This window comes from Tuber melanosporum (assembly GCF_000151645.1).
Source record: "Tuber melanosporum whole genome shotgun sequence assembly, scaffold_250, strain Mel28".
NCBI classification, from domain to species: domain Eukaryota; kingdom Fungi; phylum Ascomycota; class Pezizomycetes; order Pezizales; family Tuberaceae; genus Tuber; species Tuber melanosporum.
Window position 1 is genome coordinate 32,012 of NW_003298920.1, and position 11,708 is coordinate 43,719.

The 11,708-nt window shown below is 41.7% G+C and overlaps 1 protein-coding gene; it reads right to left on the bottom strand.

Annotated features, from left to right (window-relative positions):
* Positions 1-8,146: 8,146 nt before the first annotated feature.
* GSTUM_00001128001 (uncharacterized protein) lies at positions 8,147-10,504 on the bottom strand. XM_002838483.2 has 8 exons: positions 10,090-10,504; positions 9,918-9,998; positions 9,674-9,844; positions 9,359-9,615; positions 9,240-9,287; positions 8,809-9,182; positions 8,627-8,736; positions 8,147-8,575 (listed from the first exon to the last, which is right to left on the bottom strand). Exons 2-8 carry the CDS (start codon positions 9,988-9,990, stop codon positions 8,241-8,243), a joined length of 1,368 nt encoding a protein of 455 aa, XP_002838529.1. The 5' UTR covers positions 9,991-9,998; positions 10,090-10,504; the 3' UTR covers positions 8,147-8,240.
* Between the last annotated feature and the right edge of the window lie 1,204 nt (positions 10,505-11,708).

The window sequence follows — 11,708 nt, forward strand, 5'->3', positions numbered from 1 at the left end:
CTAACAGGCAATAATGTCTCCATTACCACCATGGAAAATATGAAGGCCACGACCCTGAACTGCAAGGTCTCTGTCTTTATCCCCCTCATCCCAGTTACTACCTCTCTCTATTTGGACATGCCTGTCACTCAACTGGTTGTGGACAGCCTACTTACCACTTAGTTACTTGAAGTCATTGCAGAGGAACTCCCTTCTTTTAACACTAGACTTGTTCTAACTCACCAACCCAGGTAGCTTACCCCGGATGATGTAAGGAGCAACAAACCTGCCTCCTCTATTGTCCTCTCCATCACCAGTCCCAATGCACCTCTCTTTGTTGACAAGAGACTAGCTGCTTTCTCCTTCATCCTCATAACTGAATGCTGGCTACGCTTCAACTACTACACTCAATGTTCCAACTGCTATGGCTTTGGATATGACAACAACAAGTGTACCGCACCACCCCCTTGCAGGTGGTGTAAACTTCCTCATGTCATAAAGGACGATGCCCTTCCCTACTGCTACCTGTTGCCTCCGCAGTTGCCCCTTTACCCACTCTACCCTGAGATGCATCAACTGTGATGGCCCTCATGGGTTGCATTTTCCTGGCTGTCCCACCCACCACCCTTGCTCTGAAGTTGTTCCAGAGTCTGTGGAATGATAATGTGGTAGAAATAGTCAATACATAGGCCCTGTGCCTTTACCTTCCCCACTCTGCATAATCCACGGGTGGCTCCCTCTCCTATAACAGCAATCAGAGTTGACTAGCTCTTGCCAATTTTTTTTCTCTTTCCGCTTCTAAGTAATGGAGTACTGGCGCTTTTTATTTTATTATTTTTGTATGACAAAGCATAGTGTCTTAAGGGCGATTCTCTCCCAAGAACCTGGAAGAAGAGGTATATGATCCTATAGTTTCTTTGGTATATTTGTTTAGAATTAATCTTTTCTTTACTCCATAACTTACATGGCATGTCAGATTATAAGACCTTAATTATGAATGATAAGATATGAAAAAACCAAAGAAAACCAAAGATTCTCATTACTACTATAGACTCTCTCTACTACACACACCTGCATTGATTGAAATTAATTTCCTATTGGGAATGATCTCAACACTACAACACTTCTCATCACTTTTTATGTCTTGTCTCTCCTTCACGGTGGAGATAAGGCCATTATTTCTCATGCTTCCCTCATAATGGGACTCTTCTCCTCCCTTCTCTCTTGTGGTCTACTGCCTTGAGAACCTCCTGCCCTTCCTCCAGTATCTTGTGGTACTGGTTCCCTCTGCTATGCCACTTTGGCTCAGTTGTAACTTAGTATCAACATGGTTGGATTTTCCCTTTTTCTTACCAAAGACCTCTTCAAAAGCAGTTTGTGGTAAACCATTAAAATGAGTTCAATTTTCTCTTCCCTTCCAAGGTGTAAAACAGCCTTGAATTTAGTTGGATATGAAACAAACACAGGTTTGGACTAGTTTTGGTCTCCTCAAGAGACCACTATCAATTTTGCCATCCTCCTTCTCTCTATCACCTACAGGTAGTAGCATCCCATCTACTAAGTACTGCTATTTGTCTGAGAATAAGAGACTACAAGAGAGATGTAGTAATATACCTGGGGGCATTGGGGACCCAAGGAGACCACCTAGTTAAGACATGAACATGTTTCTAACCATTATCTTCATATATGGTTCTACCTCTTATCTTTTCACTTCTCAGTTTGATCAGCTAGTACCATACTACGTCCCGCTCATTACATTCAGCTGGTACCCACTCAAATGCCAAATACACTCATCTCCTCCTCTGTGGTATCCTACTGCTTGCTAGCATGTTACTGCTATTTGTTCCTCCTCTGTGGGCCCTGTGCCATTCATCTCGGACCTCTTTGAAGGATGGGCTGCTCTTTTTTGCACTGCCATGTGCTTGCTGCTTTATCTTGTCAGGGGTTTTCTCCTTGCTTCCTGGCTTCCTGTCACCCCCACTGCGACACTATACTTCCATAAATACATTTACTCAACTTGGTACATGTGTTCAGCTATTATGTTTCTGGAGCTACTTGTATCTCATCACATAGGTTATCTAGTTTTGGACAGAGGTCCTTAGGCTTTGGGGTTTTTTTTTTCAACTATGTTGAGGAGTATCATCTGTCAGGGTAGAGGATTTCCTAACTTTTGGTTACTTGTGTGTACTTTTTTGGTAGTGTGCATTGCGGATTGCAGCTTATGTAAGCTTTTTTTACCCACTTGCTTCGCTTTGAAGGGTTTTATTCTGGCTGCCATGGCCTCCACATGTGAGGAGGTTTAGGCCTACCCAGCTCTGCTGCTGTGATCTATGCATCCTAAAACACAAACAAAACCAGATATGAAAAAAGAAGATGAAAAAAATATAACTTCCCACTACTACCACAGAGCCTCTCCGCTTTACTGCTGGTGATTGAAATTTAATTCCTATTTAGGAATACCTCAACACCATAAAGGTTCTCACAATGTGTCATCTCTGGTCACTCTCTTAAGAGAAAGACTAGGCCATCACTTTTCATTCTCTTATTATGATAGGATTCCTCTCCTGCTTTCTCTCTTAAGGTCTACTATCTTGAAATTTTTCTTTATTTCTCCTAACATGCCTAAAGGTTGGTATTCGTTTCTACCCTACTTTTGCTTTAGCCTCACTTAGAATTATCATTGTTGGGATTTCTCATTTTTGTATACAACCGAAAGCCAGAAATATATTCTGCAGTACGCGATTATCATGTATTCTTTCTGCTTCTACTAAGTGTTACTTTGGTCTCCAGAATAGGCTACAGTCAATTTCGCCGTCTCTCACCTCTTTATCCTTTAAAGCCAGTGGTATCCAATCGACTAAGTAATACTAGCTCTCCCTGAATAGCCAACTATACAAGAGATGCTGGAATAAACTTGAAAAAATTGGGGACTTCATCGACCTCCTAATCAAGAGAAAAATCTGTTTCTAATAGTTGTTTCAGCGCCTGGGTCTACCCTTTCTCTCTTTCGGCCTGGGCTTTAATTGGCTGGTATCCTACTCTCTACCTACCTTTCATCACCCAGCTAGCACCCTCCTAACTGCTAAACATTTTTTTCTCCTTCTGGCTGGTACTCTACTGCTTGATAGCATGCTATTGCCCTTTTTTCCTCTTGGCTGGACTTTGTACTTTTTGCACCAGTCCTACTTGGAGGATGGCCTTGCTTTCTTTACACTGCTATGATCTCGCCACTTCATCTTGAAAGGAGTTTTCTACCTACTTCTCAACTTACTCTTACCCCTACTGCGGGGCTATATGGCAATAGATATATTTATTGTATTGTGCGCTAAACATGGACCTTTGATGGCTTCTTGAGCTATAGGAACACAATCACATAGGCAATATAGTTGGACTCAGGTGCTTTAGATTTGGTATTTTCCTGGTACAGTGGTTTTTCTTTCATGTATGTTGAGGAGTGTCAACAGCCTGGGTGGAGGATTTCCTTGCTTTTGATAACTTGTGTGTGGTATTCAGGTAGTGTGCACTGCCATTTGCTACTCAAAAGAGCTTTTTCTACCCACTTGCTTTAGTTTGAGGGTTTTTTGTCTGGCTGCCAGGACCTAGAGAGGGATGGAGGTTGAGGTCTACATACCTTCTGGTAATATGACCAGTATATCTCATGACATAAATAAAGCTGGATATTAAAAAAGGAATTTCATATAAAATGTAAAAACAGCTTCTCATCACAACTGTGCATTTGCAAGCACCCAACTCCCATGGGCTGTCTAGCCAACCTCTCCAGCTTAGACCAATGATCCTGCATAGTAAACGAAACTACTCTGTGGTTTTCTAACATGTATCTGACAGAAGTGTGCTGGCCATTATATCTTCAATATAACTAGACAAGTAAAAGCCTTTCATATCGCAGACACATCAGTTGTAAGCTATCATGCCTGAGTAGATGCTACACTAACTATGGTACTCTGTACTCATATACACTTAATTTCCCACAAGCATCTACAGCCCCAGAACCATTATCCAGCTCCATACTATTTTATATCATGGGGGATAATGACTATATATCTTCCACAATAGATCACTATGGAGGTTGAGTATTAATAGATGCTACTATTAGAAGTACAAGGATCTGATATCTAGGAACTACTCTAAGTATGGTAACCCTACTCAGAATCGGAATCTCTAGTCTCTGACACTCTCCTCCTGCCCACCTACTGTGCCCGCACATCATTAGACATATCTATCTCCGTTAACTCCTGTGACTATAATGCCACATCCTAAGTACAATCGGAATATCTTATAATTCCTCCCAGGTGGTCACATGTTCTGCTCCTACTGTTGTCAAAGTTATTTCTAGTATTAAGTTGTTTTCTACCAATACTACTTGTAACTACAAGACTCCCTCCATGACAACCAAGAATCTCTTACCAAAGGATAAAGATTCTATCCTATTGAAGTGCTTCTCCTCTACATGAGGAAAATTACTGGAGAGAAATCTGTGGGTCAGATCATGTGATATTAAGCTTTGACGTTGGTGACATAAGAAGGCAGCATACATGACTTGGCACATTTGCTGACTGAGGGATTATCTGCCAATCTGGTAACATGGCTACCCGCAGATTAATAGGAAGTCATCCGAAAGATATCTATGTGTTGAATTTGAAGTTATTGAGGTTTAAAGTCGTATATCTAGGAAGGTTGAATTTATGACTACCTCTGCAGATACAACCTACCAATGAAACCTATCATTTTACTGATAAGGAAGACAATTTAGGCCAATACAACTCGACTTGAGAACTAGGCTATAAGTCTAATGACATTGAAAATCAGATAATTACTATTGGCAACAGCATAGTTTCTAATTTGCAAAATAAGTTACTAATTACCAAAGAGAAAGTGGTGGTTTTCAGGATCTCCAGGTATTTGCACCATTAAAGGATACCTGATATTGTGAGCAATATTCTGAGAGGTACATAGTTTGTATAATAGATAAATGTAGTCTATGAACACTCAGATGCAGAATATAAATATTGATGTGCCTCCCAAGATTTTAGACATTATCAAGCAATGGGAAAGAGATTTTAACAATATAATATTGTTCTTCCGATTCTATTCTACTTTACCTACTTTACATTACTCTTAGCAGTCATAAATGAAACAATTATATTTCGAGCCTTCTTAGACAATCTCTCTCTATAGCAAGGCATCTTGGTTGGTTTAAGACAACTCTGAGTCTATACATGTTGTCTCTGCCTAACAGCTATCGACTGTCAACCGCTTGGAAGTAGGTTTTATCATGACCTCAGACTAGTATTTTAGAGTTCTTATTAATTTTCCAATACAATTACACTTTCAGTGTAACAGACTTCAGTCATCTCGCCTACAGGCTCCCATTAACTTTACATTCTTCTTCTTACTTAAAATTAGTATTACTCTTTCAGCTCTGGTCTGTTTTTCAGGCAACCAACTGGAGGCTATTCTCCAAGTTCTGCTCTTCCACCACTTTCATCCTGCAGACAGCATGTGGTCGATTAGATAGTGTTAATGTATATAGTGTTACAGGAGTACCTCCACTAGTAGACTTTTACTGGACTTACAGCAACTCTCCAAACTGTAGCACATGACATAATTTACTTATAATGTAGCGAGAGAGTAGCAGTCTTAGCAACCACCCCTTCAAGTTACATGTTGTTCAAGGCTCAACAGGTTGTGTGTGATTGATTCATCCAACCTGAGATTCTTATATCTATGTAGTTCTGTATAACAAATAATTTAACAACTTTCCTCAAAGTCATGCATAAAAGGTTACTTCCAAGATTGTGTAACTTGACTCCATAGCAGGATGCTACATGGTTCAAGGCTGGGTAATCCTAATCCAAAGATAGGGTAATCACATTCTGAGTCATCCTACAGCCCAGTGTGACTGTCTACACTCACTATTATACAACTTAGAGTAACTTCCAAATTTGATACTTGAGTTACCCTCTAGAGTAGGGTAACCACTGCACCATAGTAGTAGGTAAGTACCTCTAGTATTCTATAGAATGTCTGACCAAGGTACCCAGCCAAAGTATTTTCACTGGCTAGACCATGTCTACCACCATTCTTATCATACTAGTCTCTTGACACCAGTATGAGTATTGGTTTGACTAATTGTAATCGTACTCCATGGACTATCATTACACTGATACTACAATTAACTCTTAAACTTCTTGTCCTGCTTTCTAATACTCTACTATAAAGTTCCTAAACATGTGTAATTTTCTAACTCACTCCTAGAAAATAAAACACCTTATAAAAGAAAAACAAAATTTGAATAAATTTCTATTTACAATTACTATCATATTATTTAGTAAAAATAGTAAACCTTACACTATTCAATAAGCCATACCTGTATTTATCTAGGCAGATAATAACAAAGTGAAAATTATCATCGAAGTTGACCAAGCTTGCTGACATTTTTAGTGGGTCCTGGTATTTCATATTGACTATTGAATTAGAATAGATGCTAGCCTTGTAGGATGAGTAAACAAGATAAAACTGAAATGATTCTCCTTCTAAATATCTGCTCTTTATCCTCATAAATAATCTTGAATAATTCTCCTTTATTGTTTTTTATTTTATTTTTATCTTTACTTGAGAATATCCTAACATTTATGGAGTAACAGGTATGGGACAATACTTCTGAATAGTGGGTTTACTACCATGTCAGACTGCATACTATAGTCATAACTTTGGCTGAACTGAAATAACTCTGGATCCAAAATTTCTGAACCAGTATGGCAAAATATTTAGTGTATTCCATCAATAAACCTCTAAACAGGTCTGGAAGTTTCACTAGATTGTTATGCATTTAAGTATTTGGGGAGCCTTATAACATAATTTTGAAGTTTCGAATCTCATTCAAACTTTATCTACAACCTCCTACTAGTATAGAGATGTATGCATACTCTATTGAAGATACAACTTGACTATCCTCAGTCTCAGTCAAACTCAAAAATTCAATTCTTTAACTGTCTAGGCCATGAGAGACGGAAACAGACAACACATGGCCCAATAGTTCATAGCGCATAATCCTGACCTTCAAATTATTCAGGCATATTGTGGACAACTACGAGTTCACAGATTTGGTATCTGAAAAATTGCAAGAATTCATGGCACCAATTGCCTCTATTTTGATCCGGAGCCCAATGTGAGAGGGGTAGTTAAGCGTGGTTGGTTATGAATAATTGTAGTTGGGCCAGAGAACATAGCCGCTATGTAACCTAGTTGCCTTTGACGTTTCTGAGACAGGGTAAATGCAGTCAAATTCGAGCCAGTGGCAAACATGACTGCTATCCAAGTCCGCGTTGATAAATTTCTGACATAAGGATTTGTTCCCAGTGAACAGCTATCGACTTGGAGCTCATAGCTTGCAGGCAGCAGTGTGTAATTAGGTTCAATACACTCTTTTTCTAGTTGTAGGGGGTTGAAATTTTCTTACCCCACGTGAGTACTAGTATCAGGATTCTAATATTGAAATCTGCATCGCGCTCAAGCCGCAATGAGAAACCGCATCATTGAATTCAAGCATTAGAGAGGTATAGTTTTCTTGGGTTCAACTATCAGGGAGGAATTGTCTCCTTAGATTAGAGCGGTAGAGAGGAATAATCTTGTTAGATTCGATATAATTTTGGAGGGCATCAGGGTGGTGGGGGATTGCTCAATATGTTTGAATGTTTCACCCACGTTGTTGAAATCCTCCCATCATAATCTTTCTTTACCCACCAAGAACAAGCGGAAGTGCGTGCAGGACCTTGCGCTTCGGTCTGCTTTCCAGTAACCCTGTCCCGTGTTGTTACCGTGGCAACGGGAGTTCGTTCCGGGTTGCAGAACCTCGACACTCCGAGCGGGGATTGATTATCGTATGAAACCTGGGGCGGAGAAATCTTCGCCATCCGGGAAACGTTCTGGCTATTGTACGGCACGTGGTGCCCTGCAACACCGTGAGAGCAACCGGGAAGCCGACTCCTGGCAACAGCGCCAGTCCCGGAATCGGGAGGGGAAACTCGTGGGGGTTGGATTGGATTTCATAGGGGCTGTGTGGAGCTGAGCCAGGGGGAACCGAGTGAGGGGTTGTGGATTTAGAGACATAAAACATGTGGTGGGCAGTAAAAATCTAGAAACGTGCTCGAAGGTACAATGAAACTAATTATTCGGGTGACTAACACAAAAAGGGCGCCGGTCTACCGGGTAGTAAAGCACCAATCTACTCTCACAAGCCATTACTTGCCCAACACCCACAATCCTTCCAGAGTGCCATTGACTCTAAGCTTGTTGGTGAACACCTTCCAGAAACCTGACTCTAGCGATGGGAAGCGCTTCGGAATATCTATACGGTGATCTGCAAGCGGGAACCTGTCAAGCCTATGAAGGTAGTCAAGAAGGTGCTTGATGGCCATGGATTCCGGATCACCATTTTCAGAAGCTAGATGACGGCTCAGGTACGCCTGATAGCGACCAATAAGGCGGATTAGAATTTGGGCGGTATTGTAGCTGTCATATCCAGCTTCGTGGGCGAGCCTTGAGGTAGCGTAACGGGTGTATCCAAGGTCGAGCCCTGGGTAGTGTTAGAACATTACTGGGACAGATTGACGGTGACTTGAAATACCGATTGCGGGGAAATCTTGGGTGCTGAGAAGGTCCCAGATTCCTTGTAAATTAGAGCCGTAAGTTGCAGTCTCTGTATCGCAGGTCGCTATAAATTTGGTATCGATTACTCTTTGCATCGAGATTAGCCAGGCGCAAGTATATTAGATGTCCGGTCGTGGGATTCTGAGTGTTGGAACTTACATTGGAAAGCTTTCATGTATGGCGTGCGCAAACTCTTTTGAAGTGTCAGGTAAGGGTCCAATAAAACATTCGTAAAGGTTGATCAGATCAGTGAAAAGGTTATGGCCTATAAGGGGCTTCTGTGAAGAAAAAAGAGCGTCGATAACGTGTCGCAAGCCAATTCCTCTCTCAACATCGGTTTCGAAACGTGCTCTACGTTCATCGCGCTTCATCTTTTCAGCGGCTGGGTCAGTCCGTATTACCTGGACAAAAGTTGGCCTGCCCAAGGTCTGAAGATGCGGGAATGTCTTTCTGACAACTTGATGTATAAGCCGTTTCTGGTAACTATTAACTCCTTGGCCGACAGTTGAGATATTGACGAAATCGAAGGTTGGCTGAATCCATGTCGGTTAGCAAATTTTAGAAAGGGGACTGAAGGTGGAAAAGTGTACGTTCGGATCATCCACCCATTCTTGAATCTCGGCGATAAAGTCCTTGACCTGTGGCAGAGAGTAAGACGTGGAGCCGGTCAGAGAGAGAAACCAATAAAGCCAGAAGGATTGGACCGCACAAATTGTTGGGACGCCTCATCGATGTGAATGTCTTCCTTAAACTCCTGAGCCAGGCGGTTTTCCCGTTCAATCACATACCGTTCCTCCCTACGACTCAAGTAGCGGATTCCAGAGGTGTATGTAGAATTGAAGTTGAAGCCACTCTCGAGAAGAAAACCAATGGCGCTTGCTTGCACAACGTATTCACGATCCAGGCCAAACTTTTGCTCAGAATTGGGGTTCACGAAAAAGTTGAATGGCCGGCAAACGTAGGATTCTGCCTGAGCATTAGTATGGGAGACACGGGCCAGGGGATCACCAAGGTGAAAACTAACCGAGCAGCTCATCGTAAGACACTGCGCATAGCCCAAGTTGTAGTACTTGGAACCTTTCTGCTGCCGCCTTCACTTCCTTGTATCGTTCTTCTAGAGTTTGTTTTCTGTTTAGCGGAGTATTGCGCGGCCCAAAGGTTTTGTGTATTCCGCTCAATTCAAGGTCGACGGCGACTAAGAAAGGGGGTAAGGTAAGCAATTAGACCGAACGCGTGATAGACGTCCTGGGAGCAGATAGAAGACGAACCGAAACAAGAGTTATCGATGCTGCTGATTATGTCAGGCAAAAGCTGGCGGAAGTTTGAGTTGCTAACCTCCATTTGGGTTTCTGGAAGTACGATAAGTAAAAGTGGAAATAAGGGACATTGGCTGTGTGACCAGGTGAAAAAGGCAAGGGGGGTGAAACAGAGATGCTATACCTATGGTGCCGGTAGGAGTGAGGAACAGGGGGTCCGAGAATGACGGGGGCGGTAGAAGCTGGGGATGAAGGGCTTCGGGAGGGAAGGGGAAATTAAGGTTGGGAACAAGTGTGAAAAGATAGTGGAGGCATTAGCATAGGGGAGGTATAGGAGGGTTTGTTTTGTTGCAGGATTGATTCCCTGAGTGTGGGGCAACGAGGGGTCAAACATCTCGAGTTCCTCCAGGTGGACGCGACGAGGGTGAGATGTACACTGTGGTACTTAAATAACCGGAAGGGAATGATAGGAGCTCACTTCTGGGGGGGTGGGTTTGTGACATTCACGTGAATACACTCGCTACCAAATGAGGATCAGTACTCGTAGAGTAAGGTTGTAAAATGGGAGCTTCTCCTGATGCAACTCTGATACGAGCAGGTTGTTATCCGAGATATCCTCATTTATCGTCTGATGGAAGGTGGGTAGGTGGGGTGGAGGGGTTCATATAGAGAGGGTAACGTAAATTGAAAAAATAATGCCAACCCCGCAGGTTAACAAGATAACTAGGAATGCCTCACGAACTCATGATTGTGCCAGCGAAATGAAGCCGTCTCATTTTATCGAAATGTTGGCGCTAAACTGATAGCCAGAGAGATTGCGTCATACCGTAAAAACTCGAATAATTGGACACTGTGCTAGACGGGTAAATTAAGGTATGAAATCGCTACTCATGTCTTGAAAATGTCTTTAAGATAAAACAGTATTATACGAGTATATCAAAAACATTAGAACCTTACCTGAACCTCATGATATTGTGAGTCCTGAACAAAATGTAAACAAATCCATGATTAATTTCTAAATACACATTCTCTTTACATAACAAATTAAATTTCTTAAAATGAGCAGCTTCCAGCTAGTACCTCATGCCATCCCAGCCATGTGGCCGTTTACACATTGAATTCAATCTCCCTCCACTGCCAGCAGAGCGATTGTATGTTGGCATAAAAACAAAAACATGGCCAAAGAGGAAGCCATTAGGGCAGCTCTTAAGAGTAGGGGAGAGAAATGTAGCAAACCTATACTGTTCCTATAAAGTAAACCTTAAGTTATGTGTACTATCTTATTCGATTTCATATTGGATGGGAGAAAACATACGAATCAGCCCAACTAAGGCAAGTGAGCTGACAAGAGCTGAGAGCCTTTTCTCAAGTACTCTGTAAGTGCTGATAATACTGTAAGTACCTTGATCTTCTCAAATGACTGGTTTCGCCGATATTTATTATGGTATCAAATTAGCCTCTATTTTTGCACTAATAAAACAAGTTAACTCCCTACCAACTTTGCTAATATGAGAGTTAGTTGGGTACAGTTTAATCACCATAACTCCCAAATCAGCCCAAATGACAATTTGAGCAGGAAACTACCTACCTCTCACCAAGTTGGTAGCTACCGGTTACAGAAAATTAGTAATATGGACCAAACACTGATCCCATTTGAATAACCAGAAGGCCAAACCTACAAGCAGATTGGTGACAATATTATTTAGAACCAGGCCAGCTGTTTAGGCTGGGATAAAAGACAAGGGACTCTGCAACTTACTGTTTCTGCGGATCAGGTTACATGAGTTAAACCTCTCCTCTTCA